Genomic DNA, 14,375 nt, shown 5'->3' on the forward strand with positions numbered 1-14,375 from the left:
CTGTGGCCACCCAGATCATCGATGATTCTCAAGCGATGGGTTTCGGCACGGCGATCAAGGTGGGTGAGTCATTCGTCCAGTGTCATGTAGGTATCATTAGCTGCTCCTACCTCGCAATAACCTCACGTTTGCGACAAACTGAGCAGCAGCAACGCGAACGCCGACACTAGCAGCAGGAGTAACATGAACGCTAGCGCTACTTCCACAGCGAACTTCCCTTTGTGGCATAACCAGCTCCAGCCTCTCAATGAAGCGGCTACCGATTACGAACCCAACATAAGTGACGAGGAAGTCACGGAGTTCCTTGTCGAGCAGGTCAGAAAGTGCACTTTTGTGATGCCACGGTCATTCTTTGGCAGTTCCGTAGGCAATAGAGCGGTCGCTTCGCGATTGTAGGTATATCAAAATGCGAGGTATCATCGTTCTGGCCGCAACCGGTGGAAAACGAAAGAATGCATTCAAGGAGTCAAGCTTGGCCCGGAACAGTACCTATGTTTGGTTTCGTTCCTTTCGGGCAGTGACTGGGGACCTGATGGGTCTGACGGGTTGAACTGGTCTCGTGGAGGACGGGGGACGGTGGACGACGACGAGAGGACTCTGCTCTGGGCGGATCAGCGGCCATCACCTCCGGATTGGGAGATGGTGGCCGGCGGGGGATGATTGACTAGGTGACTCTCCGACTAGGCCGTCCAGGAGTCCCTACCACAGAATCGAAGAGAAAAGGCTGGGGAAAAATTTGGCAGTTGCTTGATGAGGGTCTTTTTGAATGTCACTTGGTCACTTTTTGTTTTGTCCTTGTTTCCTCCGTAGCGTGGTGTAGAAATACGCCCCGGGATATGCATTTCCTGGCCTTGAGGCAAGTTGACCAATGATCTACGCCAAGATTCCCCCGCATTACGCCAAGCCGGTCCACTCACACCTGGGTTTCTGGCCCTGTTTTGTCGCCATGGACCACTGACTTCCCGCTGGCAAACCACAGCTCAGTTCGAGCAGCAATTCATCATCCTCTCCCAAAGACGAAACACTCCAAAGCTGCAGCAACGGGCAGATCACGCTTCTTTTTCTGGGATCAAGTCAGGGCACAATGTTGAAGATGTGGCCCGATACCGTGAATGCGGGCGACCCTGCTGCCACCAAGCTTGAAAGAAGGACCAGAGGAGGAGGACATGAAATACCTCTGGAGAAGACATCAATTATTCGCACACACCACACCAGGAACAATCACACCCTCCCTGATCAACAGCCGACACGAGCCACACTTGATTGTCCACAGCCCCGGTACGAAGGTATACTACACCAATGTTTATGTACAGGGTGACGTCGCCGGTCGAAGGAATCTCGCATCTGGCTACAACCGGCCTCTGGCAACCAATCGCCATCGAGAGGTAAACTCCGGATTCGCATGACAATTTCTCCTTTGTGCTAAATCCAGAGTCCATTTGCAGTTGGATACTATGTCTTGGTCGCCGAGTCGTCGCAACAGAGTCATCAGTCAAGTCGTGGGTTGCAGTTCAATTTCCGAACTCACAAACGAGATCGCGACGACCTTTGTCTAGCTTCGGTTGCTATTTTAGATGGGGGTTCTCGTCCTCGGCTTTATGTAGGTCAGCGGTTTTGGTGGTGTGGAACCCCAAAAGTCACAGTTTCCCCTTGTTGGCGCATACATTTATACCGCTCAACCGCCATGTTGCCCTCTTCAAGAAAGGTATATCAATTTGTATCAAGCCTCTACACTACGTAATACACGGCATAGGTTAATGTCGGGACAGCAGGTAGCAAGTGCTGTGTTGCCGTTTCGCTTGCCGATTTCCCAACGATTTTCTGTTGATCGTCGTCGTGGTGGCCGCTACATCATGATATTCACCAGGAATTCAGGAAATCCGACAAGGTGGACACCCGACCCTTCAATCCACTTTGAATCTTCAAGGGGATCCATTTTGCTCATGGGTAAGTGAACCTTGACAGCCCTCGTTATCTCGGGTGGTGAGACAATGGGAAATGCACTTGAACTTGACAAGTCTCAAATCTTGCACGCTTCTGGTGTATCCCGAAACCACCGTCACCATCTCCCATGTGAAACTCCAGGTACGTGGTCGGAGATATTATTGCCTGTGTCATCATGCACGGAAAAGGGTGTCATAATTCCACGGCTGGTCGGCCAGGCCTCTCAGGGCTGGTGCCGGCTGTGTGTCTGTGTGTGTGTGTCGCCTTGGACAGGCCTCCCCCCTGTGAAACCATCCACAACCTGCTCCACGATGCCGAGGCTGACAGTGACAATCATATGCATTCATCCACTTTCCCCAGATTTTCCATCTTCCCGCCCGCGACCTTTTGTCAGCTCTTCCGTCCATCCCCAGGCCAAATTAGCCCTGAATGGATGCAAAATGTGATGAATTCCAACACAATCGCATATGTCAATCGTCTGGAGATCAATCCTCATTGGATCAAACGGCGAGGATAAAAGGACGACATGGTTACAATCCCCCTTGTTGCCGTTGTCCGTGCATCTGAAATTGCTACATGTTAATTCGCAAGGAGCACCTGGTGCCATTCCTCCATCTGCGGGCGAACCAGTCCACGCTGGCCACGCCGGTCCAGGACTGCAACCAGCAGTTCGTCCGGTCCTTGTCCAGTTCCTGGCAGGTCCTGCCTGTCTGCTGTTCCGTCCTTCCGCCGCCGCAATTTGCCCGGCCGAAATGGCCGATGTAGGGCAAGTGCTCCGCAACACGAGCCAGGGACATGGCATTTATCGACTCCATTTTGCTTGATCCAGCCATTCATGGGAGCATCTGTAGCCCAGTGGAACTATGGCCTCCAATCCAGGGTGCCTGCTGTCAAGCGGATTTTCCTAGTCCCTCCCCCACAACGCAACGAGGACGACACTCGGGGTTCTAGTGTACCGCAAAGACTCGGGCCATTGATTTTCAACTTTCCTGGAAATTACGCATATGTAGTCTGTAAGCAGACTGCAACATTCATGCCCGCCAGAAATTATATGCAAGACGATGATTTTGAATGTCCCTACCCTCCAGCGCCCTTAAAAAAAAAGGAAAAGGTGGAAAGGGCAGGATACTAGAAGAATCAAACTCACAATGCTCCGGGGTGGCAACATGGCTCCCCTATTATTCTTTGCGTGCATAAAATGTACAGAATTGGAGTATGTATGTCTGATGATGCCTGATTTCGAGGAAAGTTGAAAATCAATGGCCCGAGTCTTTGCGGTACGCCGTGTGCACGTCAAAAAGTGCGAGGCGTGGAATGTGTGAATACCACCTCTACCGAGAAGACACTACTGTGTAGCATTCGGTGGGCCCGGGTGGGATGCTACCGTCGGGCTGCCAGCCACCCCCGTCTTTTACCACCCTCCTTTCTAGGGCCTTGGCTTGGGTCTTGGAAGCCATGGGAGGCAAGGAAGGAAGCTGGTTCGGTGCCGTTCTTTGACACACACAACCTTCCTTCAACATAAAAGGGGCGTCATCCTCCCCACCTGCACCTTCTTTCCCTTCTTTTGTCTCTCCACCACCAAGATACACACAGTCGCTTCTGTATATCCAGCCTCCAGCCGACTTTCGTTCAGCCCAACAACCTATTACACCTAATAACAACTTTACTACAACAACCCTAATTCAAAATGAAGTACTCCGCTGTCGCCCTTGCCGCCTTCGTGGCCATTGCCTCCGCCCAGGACATCTCTGTCATCCCCTCGTGCGCCCTTCCCTGCGTTGATGACGCTGCCACCAAGGTCTGCACTTCCAAGACCGACTACAAGTGCATCTGCGAGAACAAGGACTCTCTCGTCAGCACTGCCACCTCCTGCGTCATTTCCAAGTGCGGTGCCACCGTTGCTCTGAGTATGTTTTCACCTTCTACATCTTTCTTGGATTCACTTATACTAACATGGGATTTCCCCTTTCAGACGACGTTCTCCCTGCCACCGAGAAGTTCTGCCAGGAGGTCCTCGCCGGCGGCTCTGACGCTGCTTCTTCCAGCTCTGCTGGCGCTGCCACCACCACCACCTCCGCCATCGCCACCGCTACCGCTCCCACTTCCACTGTCGTTGCCACCACTGTTACCACCTCCGCCATCGCCACCGCTACCGCTCCCACCTCTACCGTCTCTGCCGCTCCCTCTCCCTCCAGCAGCAGCAACGGCACCGTCTCGATGGCCCCCCCTGCCTCTTCCAGCCCCGTCAATGCCGGCGCCGCCTCTGCCGGTTACATTGGCAGCTTCGGTGTCGCTGCCCTCGCTGCCCTTGCTGCTTTCTAAATTATCAGTCTATGATGGGTGGTAATTGTGTGGTGTGGTGGAAGTAATTACGATGGTTGGAAAAGAAAACAAAGTGAAGCTGGATGGGAATGGAAGGTGCGTGTGGTGGTTGCTTGGATGATACCTTTACGACGACAAAGAAATGTTGTATGAAAGTTTTTAAGTGTACAACTAGGTACAAATGAATTTTGTGCCGGAACTTTCTGTTCGAAATGTGACTGTGAACTACTGGACCGGTGAATAAATCACAATCACACGGAAACATTGCTAAGTGCAACTTGTTCGCCGAAAAATACCTCTCAACTCAAAAAAAAGTTCAAATTAGCAGTGCAGAATCCCGATCACTCGTCGAGCATTTATCGTTGAAACACAGAAACAATTTCCAGGAATCATAAACAAGCGCACAAGCGCACAAGCGCCTCAAGAGCGTTTCAAATGACCCCAGAAAAACGTGAGTCTCAATAGCGCCCTTTCAAAAGTCAAGTACGGACTCGGTTTAACCACCGATGTCATGTCTGCCTCATTTCTCATTTCTCTCAGCTTCAAACACCCACCCCAGGTCCGTCCGAGCCGTGATCCTTCCTTCCTTCCTTTCACTTCCAAAAAATGGATCCATCTATCCATCCATCCCTGCCATCCAATCTGTCTGTCTGCGCTTCTACGGCGTCTGCGTGCAGTGTCTGCGGCTCAATGCCGCCTTTTCCCTTTTTCTTTTTTTCCTCCGCCCCCTGTCCGTCGGGTCCATGTTCAGCAGCCAGTGCAGCCAGCAGTGCATGGCAAGGTCAGGCATGCATCGATGTTCGGTCGGCCGATGGATTCATCGATGCTGCATGAGGAGAATGTATACTGTGTACAGCTGTACTTCATTGGCAGGTGGCAATTACTGTATGTACAGGTGGCAGACAAAAGCAAAAAAATTGGTCATGAAATCCAGACTGGAACTGGAACTGGAACTGGAACTGGAACTGAAGCATGCCTGCCATCGATTTGAGAGAGTACGGATTTCTTAACGTCGCTTGGTTGTTCAACAAGCGATTTGTTTTCAAGGTTTTTCCTTGGGATTGCGAACGGAGGAGATAAATGACTTGAACTGCCCAAGACGAGAACGAAAGAGCAGGAAGTACATAGAGAGTTACATAGGTAGGTATGTCAGTTGAGGTAACGTGAGTGACCAGACCAGACCAGAGCGAGCAAGCGAAGTGGAAGCAGTTGCAACATTTAGTACCTGTACTATGTCAAAAAGACTCAGCCACCTTGGTTCTTTTTTTTTTTTTCTCGGGTACAGGTAAATTTTGGGTGGGTTACCTCTGAACGGCTGCATCAATCGTGGATCTTTGGATCTTGGTAGACCGATTTCTCTGGTCGTTATGTACAGGTACTGCCAGTGTACCTACCTAAATGTAATCGTACTCTACTTACTTAGGTATACTGTGCGTTGCAAGATGCATCGGGGATCGTTAAGGTTGGCCCAGTGAATAGTGCATACATACAGTGCATGTAGAATTTACGAAGTGGTATTGTATTGATTGGCTCGGGGTTTACCTAATGGGGCAGGTGGCAGAATGGGTTGTGGTTGGTGAGATGTTCGCGGCGAGGCGTTTTGGTTTTGCACAATGAGCACAGTATACTTTAGATGTACGTAATCAAAGACAACTGAACAGAGTTATACCATAGTTAGAAGAGACACATACTATGTAGGATAAAGAAAAAAAAAGGAGAAGAGCAGGTGGAACGAAAAGTAAGTTGCGAGAGACCAACAAAATGGCAACATTAGAATACTGTTGGTGAGTGGATTGAGGCTGAGTGGCCCTCCTACAACTCGGAGAAAAAGCTGTACGACATTCTCCATTACCAACTGAATATAAGCTTCACCTGTTACGCAAATCTACCGCAAAACTCCAGTCCGACCCGAAGAAGTGTCGTCGTAAGCTCAACAACCCGGCAGAGGGGAACAAAGACATGTTTAGTTGTCCTACCTGGAGATGTGGACATGTCGATCAGTCCCACCAAATTCGTCCAACGCCACCGACGAGCACCGAGTCGATTGTCTGCGTGGCATAGTGTACACACGGCTTTCCCAGCATTTTGCGCCGCATATGTCGGCTTGGCGGGACCGACGGGACACGAATGCAGGGAACTATTTTAGGACTGGTGTTTTTCAGGATTCAGCCTCGGGTGAGGTGGCGTTTTGAAACATTTACTCTTGGGGAACAAAGGAAAAAGCATATGAAGACGGACTGGGGAATCGTATGCATTCACTGGAATGAAAATCGAATTAGGATTGGGAGATGATTGAGACAATTGGACAGATGTGGCTTGTGGCGTTTCTGGGGAACATAGACCAGACATGAAAGAAGGTCATTGGGGAACCAAAGTTTTGATGTTTTGGGAATCGATACGTCCCCCGTTGCAATGAGTTTTATTACATAATTAGGTATGTATGCCCATCCATGTGCATGCAGACTTGCAGACACAAATGGAAAATGCAATTGACCCGTTGAGAGCCGCCGTTCCAAGAAAGATTTTGCAGACCAGATCATCGTTCAGCAAAGAAAGGACTCCACTTTCAGTTAGGTATCTCTAGGTAGGCATACCCGCAAGCGTAAATCAGACCATCGAAAGTAAAATCAATAGAAACCTTAAAACCCCGGTCCTCTTCCGGCTATTACCACCATCAATTCTCAACCATCCAGCTGCAACGCATTAATTTCCAGAACCACACCAATTGCGCAACGTGATGTCACATTTCGCAACAGAAGCATTCCCCAAGGGGGTAAGTAAATCGAACGCGCTTCGATTCGATGCATAACAAGCGCCAGACGGGAAGTAGAGATATGGATAGAAAAGGGGGAACGTTGTACTCTAACGCCAAAATATATAGGGGCGTGCAGTAGTGTATACAGTATTCAGTACAAAAGACAGAAAGGTGAACGGAAGGAAAAGGAGAAGATACTACCCTACATACTTGATTATGTAAATTCAACGGTGAAGTCTACGTACCGCCAAGATGGGTGCGGGACACAAATTCCTCGCAGGAATGGAGGAGGTGCCCAGGATACAGTACTATGTAGGGGAAGGAGCATGCAGTGCTGAATGGACAGGAAAGTACACCACACCGCACACAAGAGACGGAAAGTACTTTTAGGCAAGGTACCTAGCGGCAGGCAATGTGCATTCATTAACCGGCTATGTGGTCGGGTTTAATGCGGCTCTAAAAGTAGAGGTATGCATGAGGTGTTGACCGTTGAGGATTTGATAACAGTTTACGAACACCGGACGGCGAGATGAGATGTTTGGATGCAAATTGAACTCTCTGACACACGCTTGGCAAAAGGGGAGATAGCCGCCAAGACTGAGCGATGGAAATGTGTCTGCGTATGACGATGAGCGCGCACGCAAGAGACAAAGATACGGGGGGTTCCTTCGGGAAGATCACGCAGACAGAGTACGAGTAAAGCGAAAAATCGAGAAGAGGGACTAAACTAACACTGGATGAAAGGATTCATGTTGGATGGGAAAACTGGCAACATGTCTAAACCTTATCTGTTCAATGAGAGTAGGTAGGTAGTATATGCAGCGAAGAAAAAGAAGAAGACGAAAAAATATGTCCTTTGGCCGATGCGGTGTAGAGAGAGAAAGCCAAGAAAACTACCTACCTACTATGGCCTATTATAGTAACAAGGCCTTTCCTCCCGTTACCTACCTACCTATTCTTATTGTTCTAGGCTTAGCTGGGTAGGTACACTCGGTCAACAAAGGCAAATATTCCATCCCTTACGTTGCGAGTAGAGAGAGATGAAGCGGGATGGAAGTCTCTCGTCACTAGCAGATCAACGGTTTGAGAGGTCAATGGAAGGCCTGGCCTGGCCTGGCAACTCAAAAGAATATGTTTTCATATATCGTCACCACAAAAAATCTCAAGGAGTTGGTTGCCTTGCAAGCTTGTTCAGTGACAGGACTGGAACGGGCGGAACTCCGATCTAAAGCAAGCAAGCATCTTCGGTATCAGTACCCGTACGACAAACAGAGCCGAATCATGGCACCCTGGGATGTTGGACATTGGCACATTGGCACGGAGCTGCCTGGAATGGAACCCAGCACATAGTGTAGATAATCGGAGCATGTCAAAGAAGTGGAAAGACGGTTGTATTTGAGGAGTGGGACAAAGGCCAATGATCGGGCAGTCTTGTGAAGGTATAAAAGGGCGCTCCCCGTTCTGCGGTGTATCCCTTGCAATTGAGTTACACAACTTCTGCTCGGTTTCTAGCATTCAGCCACTACACGACAATTAGTTCAAGATCGGACCGCGGGGGCAGAACAGAATCACTTGGGAGGATCGATGAAGATGAAGAGAAAAACAAACAAGGACTGGTCCGCTCGGATTATCATACTACGCTAGGTACATCTTTTCCCGGCTCAAGTGCCGTCAACACATTAGGCCAGCCAGATAAAGCCCACATCGTCCACAACGAGGATCCACGACAAGCCACATCAAGTTTCCACGGCCGACAAGTGACATCCCTTTAGGCACATCCACCACATCGCCGGTATGAGTTCAGCCACGACACTCAGGCGGTCAAGCGCACCAGCTTAGCAATCATCCCAGCAGCGATCCATCAGAGACACGAACGAACGGAAGACACTGATCAAACAGACCAGCAGACAGCACTCAAACAAGCACAAGCAGAACGAACAGGCAGGCGAAACAGGCGCAACAGACAGGCAGGGCATGCAGGCCAAGCACAGCAGACTGAAGGAAAGCTCAACGATCGCTAGGGCTACCAGGATCTTTGGAGCTTCCTCCAGCACTAGCACTACCAGCACTGTCTCCGGCGGACCTGACGCTGCTACGACCAGAGTCAACACCAGAACCCAACGCTGAACCTGAAACAGATCCCGAGCCAACAGAGACAACGGCAGACCCGGAACCCGAGCCGGAGCCAGAGCCGGATCCCAGGGCAGTACCACTGGTGAATCCGTTGGAGCCCGAGGTCGAGCCACCGCCGATGGGACCAAAGGTTCCATTGTTGCCGGCGAGTCGCTGCTGACGAGTTGGGAAGCCAAAACCGGGCGGTGCTCCGCGCATCGAGCCCGGGGTGCCGAAGATGGTGTTCGGGTTGCTGTGCTGATGTTGATGATTCTGACCATGTCTTAGTGCAAGTCTTTCGCGTTCGAGTCTCTCACGCTCATCTTCATCTGTGGACTCGGTAAATCCTGAGATGTCACTAAGCATCGACGAGGATCTGCCTCTTGCCCTGCGTTGCTGAGCCGGAGTGCCGATAGCCGGTTGCTGAGAATGCTGTTGCGGCTGAAGGGGATTGCTGAAGGGTCCTCCGATCGGCGGCGGGGGAAGAAGAGCTGCTGAGCCAGTCTGGGGTCCTAGAGACGAGGAACCAGGTGCCGCGGCAGTGGCTGCGGGCCACAGAGTCTGAGCCGGCGAATGGGCAAAGGTGCTATTACCAGCTGCTGCAGCGGCGGTAGGACCAACAGGAGGCAATCCCCAGCCAGTGCTAGCATTATTTGCTTGCGGATACTGACCGCCAGCAACAGCCGCCGCATGGCTGTACGCCATATCCTCCTGCACACTAGACAGATACGCGTGAATCTGGTTGCTCAGGTCGGTGATCTGTGCCTGCTTCGCCATGTTCATGCTTTTAACGGAATTGATACGATCAGTGAGATGCCTCTCGGCCGTGGCAATGTCTGCTTCGAGGGTGGCGCGGTTCTGGCGCCGGCGTTCAGCTTCACCAAGGCCCTGAGCATTGGCATCCGTTATGCGCTTGTGCTCTTCCTTGACCTTGTTGATGCGGGATTCAATCTTCTTGTGCTTGGCTTGCAGGCTGGTTTGCTCATCTTTAAGGACCTTGACCTCGGACTCGAGCGTGGCTTTGAAGCTCTTGAATGCAGAGCGAGCTTCCTCATAGCGACCCTTTTCAGACTTCCAAGTGCTCTGTTTGGAGCGATATTCCGCAAGTAGTTCCTCGGGGATGGATTCAAGCTCCTTGAGTTCGGCTTCCAGCTGCGCGATGGCCTCCTCGGCTCGCTTCTCCTGGATCTTGTTCTGGGCCACTTTTTGCTTGAGCTTGTCATCATCACCTCCCGCGGACTGGACAGCTGCCGTGAGTTTCTCAATCTCCTTCTTGGCAGCGTTCACTCTACGGTTGTTTTCCTTGCGCGCAGTCTTGAGTCGGGCCTTTTCGTCAGCCAGCTTGATCTCGGCAGCCGCAATCGAAGCCCTCAGGGTGGTAACCGGAGAGTCGTGGCGAACGTTATCAACGCGCTGGTTAGTAGGTGCTGCCTTTGCGGGTGCCTCGGGATCCCTACTCTTAGCCTGGACGGTCCTGACATTGGCCTTGTAGATAACCTGGTCGGTTCGAGTGCTGACAAATTCGCATGCATAGTTGGATAAGGGGGTAAGTCCATAGATGTCGCCTGTCCAGCGGGTGCCTTGGTGCTTGTCTTCTTCGGTGCCTTCAATAGGAATGATGCGTGTCGGTTGCCATTTCGCGTTGTTGACTCGGACATAAAAGGGTTTGGCGATGCTGACGCCAGGGGTTCCAGCCTCGTCAACGGTTTCGTCATCAGGAAAGTCGGGAAAGTAACTGGTGTTGAAGCAGACTTCGTCGCTCCCAATGTAACAAATCCAAATCTGTTCCGGCTGTGTATTAAACGGCGCGTTCCCCAAGTTGTGGATATCCGTAGCGTTGCTACCAGCTGATTCGGAAGCCGCATGGGAAAGCTCATACTCCTTCACCATGACAATTTTGGTGCTAGCCAGGGCGGCCCAGAGAGGCTGTCGTATCCTCACTTGGGCGCTCTGCTTTCGTCGCTTCTTGTTCGAAACAGTACCCGTACTTGTTTGCAGATGGGCGTCGCTATCGGCTGCCATCAGCGCCGCGTCGGAGCAGCTATCTGAAAACGACACCGTCTTGCCCGCCTCCGGATCCAGTTGACTCTGTGACTGCAAATCTCGTCGTTCCCTGCGTAAATACCACTCTCGAATGTACCGCACCAGTCCCTGTGTAAGAATATGTATAGCCAAAACGCTTCTAACCCAGCCATGTGGACCCTTTTTCTCGAAAGCGCGTACGGTGTGTTCGATAGGATCACCATGACTGGTTGGAAAGAAGCGATTCGTGCCAAAGAGGGTACTCAGATGGGTGAGACCATTCCACCTAGCCTGTCTCGTCCATTGGGAAGCCGTAATGATGGCGACGCAGAGGAAGATGCTGTTTGACGTGCTAGTCCTTGAGCTTCCGCCTCCTCCGAGGGTAAGGGATATGACAACCTGGGCTAAATCCAATATGAACTGCTGCATAGGAGCCCATAGGAACAGCCATATGCCCAACACAGCCACGTCCATACAGACCAGCGTCGTGAGCGAGGGTGTGCCCTGGTTCCCATCAAAAATGTCGGCAATGGTCAGCCCGGAACTAGTGGTAACAGGAGGGACAAAGGTCAAGAGGGTGAAGAGCATGTAGACAATGGCGAGGAAAGCTGGAGACAACTGCATCAGGATGATGAGGATGGCGATGGTATCGTAGATCGGGCAGGACTTGAGTACGGTCAGGGCATATTCGACGGGACCGGGGTCACGGTGAACGTTTGTGTTCTTGGCATCGTTCACGTTGATCTGACGGTGGTTTTCCTCGTGGGAAGACTGCAGGGGCGGAAAGGCGAGCGACTCGGCGGACTCTGACTCGGAGTAGGCGCCGCCCAGGGAGCCGCGGCGCAGAGACTCGGCGGCCATGGTGGTGGTATTGTTGTCGTCGGGCTGGGCGGGGAAAGCATTGGCAGCAGTCGTGTTGTTGTTATTTTGTTGGGGGGCGGTTGCGGTGGGGACAGCATTATCGACGACAGCAGCAGTAGGGCGTTGATCGAGGGCGGCGAGCTGCTGGTGACTTCTTTGATGCTTGGGAATGCGCTTGCCCGGGCCTACAAGGCCACCTTCATGTCTTGTGTCGCGCTGGTTGTTCGCACCCTGCTGTCGCTTTGCGGATTGGGACACGCGAGGCATACGCCTATGCCGACTCAGAAGCGTGTTCTGAGCCAGCCGGGATACCGGTCGGGGACTGGAAATGTCGACGTGGTGGTCGTGGTCAAGGTCGGGACCGAAGGGGTTCTCTCTCTCGCCGGACGACTAGCTCGTGGTCGTGCCTGAGCCTCCCTCGTCAGACTGGCGTGGCGGCCTGCTGTGAGGGAGCGGTCGCCAAGGCCAGGAAGACAGATGGAACTCGAGATGGTGCGGGAAGGGCATAAAGGTGGACCGCAGTGTGTGGTGGGCGGAATCGCTATATGCTCTGGTCTGATTTGCCCATCGGGAAGATGGTCTTTTGGGGAACCAAGTCTGGTGTCGGCTGGCTCTTTTTCTTTGAATTTTCGAGGGTGGGCGGAGCTAGCCGGGTGGCGGGCGACGGCGAGCGCAAAGTGTCTATCGAATATCAAGTCTTTACTGTAGATAGGTATGGTCGATACAATGTTCTCTCTTAAGCAAGCTGGCGCCGGCCAAGGTGGGATTCCAGGAGAAAAGCGGATTTTTGGATCTTGGAGAACAGAGGTTTTCAACGGACCAGACACAGACACGGGCGGCACAAGGCGAAGGAACTGTCAAGACGGGACCCGACTGGGGTGGCAGGCAAGGAAGGGAACCAAGCAGTGGACAGGAAACAAGGGCCTTTTCTCCAGAATGGCAGGTCCGGGCAGGCCACAGTGCAGTGGTCCACAGAGGGAACGTGAACTTCCACTTCAAAGTTGTCCGCACCCACCGAGGACAGTGTGGGAAGGAAGAAGTCAGTCACTCAGTGTTTGCTTGGCTCACAGGCTCACAACGCTCTTTCTCTGGTGGAACCTAGCCGTGGATGCCGGGCGGTGGGGAAGTCGTGTGCCCCCAAAGAAGCCACGGGGAACCATGTCTTTTGCTGAGGTGGGAACTGAAAGGTACCATCAAGTCTTTGTCTCTCACAATTGAACACGTTTTGCGATGCAAGGTACGCGGCAGTACGTGAGTGGGTTAATCTCAACCTCAGCTGAAGCCCCGCCAATCTGACACTGTGAGCGGAGTTTGGTTGTCGCTGAGGCGCCCGGACAACATCTCGGAGTCTTCTACACCAACTCACCAGGTACAATATGTAGAGGTATTATAGACGGGAGTTGAGATGGAAGGAATTGATAGGTAAAGAGCACGACTCTTCAGTTAGGTCTTCACTATCCCTTCAACTCTTTCTTTGAATACGATCTGCAACGGATATCCGCATTTCTGAGCCCGTCTCACTTTTCTCCCATTCAACATGAAACAGGCGCAGCATGGCAATTGCAGTGTGCAGACGGATGATGTGATGTTCGTCAGCCGCCACCAGAATCTGTCATGTTGTTGAACCCTTCCATCCAAAGTCCCAACAGCCTCCAGTCTTTGTTGTACAGAATTCAACATCCAACATTGTCGATATCGATTGAGTGCAAGAGACGAAACGACAGAAGACACCTGCCTGCACCGACATGCCCGCAAATCCCCCATCTTCACATGCAGACGTCAACCCACCTTTCTGCCGACGTTTGTCAAGGATCAAACTGCAAAGACGTCAACGTCAACGACTTCCAACCCCCTTTCCGACCAGCAGCGAACAGCGGACAGCGGGTAACATCATGATTGCCAACATATCCCGTCTCCGATCCCATCAGACCGACCCAACATCAGACATCAGCATCAAGAAGGCGGGGAAGGAAGCATCAGCAAGCTGCCCAACCATAAGCGACGGAATCCTCAAAGCTTGACAGCGAACCAACCGACGGATTGGAACAAGGGAACTGGCTCTGGCTGGCTCACCAACCCGCCGCACCCGCTCCAGTCGCAGCCGCATCCCATCCATCCCTCCTTTCCCCCCGATGTCCCGATCTCACTCCTTGTCGATGATGCCTCCTTGGCAACGTTCTTGACTACACTAAATGCTACAGAAAATGCGGCTGCGGCACAGTGTGCAAGTTTAACCCGGTCCCTTTTCACAATTTAGCGCTGCAACTACACGCCCGGTCATTTCAGTCTCCCTTCCATTGTTTAATTGTTGTCTTGCCGTTCTGTTTGCAAGTGGACTGGTTGTTTGCTGGCTTGTCTG

General features: G+C 51.9%; 2 protein-coding genes across 2 annotated transcripts; one reads left to right on the forward strand and one right to left on the reverse strand.

Annotated features, from left to right (window-relative positions):
- Positions 1-3,631: 3,631 nt before the first annotated feature.
- NEUTE1DRAFT_28401 (uncharacterized protein) lies at positions 3,632-3,963 on the forward strand (the record flags this gene model as incomplete). The annotated part of the gene is made up of 2 exons (XM_009848735.1): positions 3,632-3,851; positions 3,917-3,963. Coding segments are annotated over 2 exons (267 nt in total), but the record flags the coding sequence as incomplete, so codon positions are not given.
- Positions 3,964-9,001: 5,038 nt separating this feature from the next.
- Positions 9,002-13,176, reverse strand: NEUTE1DRAFT_128153 (uncharacterized protein; the record flags this gene model as incomplete). The annotated part of the gene is made up of 4 exons (XM_009850334.1): positions 9,002-11,284; positions 11,321-12,287; positions 12,329-12,697; positions 13,085-13,176. 4 exons carry the CDS (start codon positions 13,174-13,176, stop codon positions 9,029-9,031), a joined length of 3,684 nt encoding a protein of 1,227 aa, XP_009848636.1.
- Between the last annotated feature and the right edge of the window lie 1,199 nt (positions 13,177-14,375).

The sequence above is a fragment of the Neurospora tetrasperma genome (genome assembly GCF_000213175.1).
Source record: "Neurospora tetrasperma FGSC 2508 unplaced genomic scaffold NEUTE1scaffold_1, whole genome shotgun sequence".
NCBI classification, from domain to species: domain Eukaryota; kingdom Fungi; phylum Ascomycota; class Sordariomycetes; order Sordariales; family Sordariaceae; genus Neurospora; species Neurospora tetrasperma.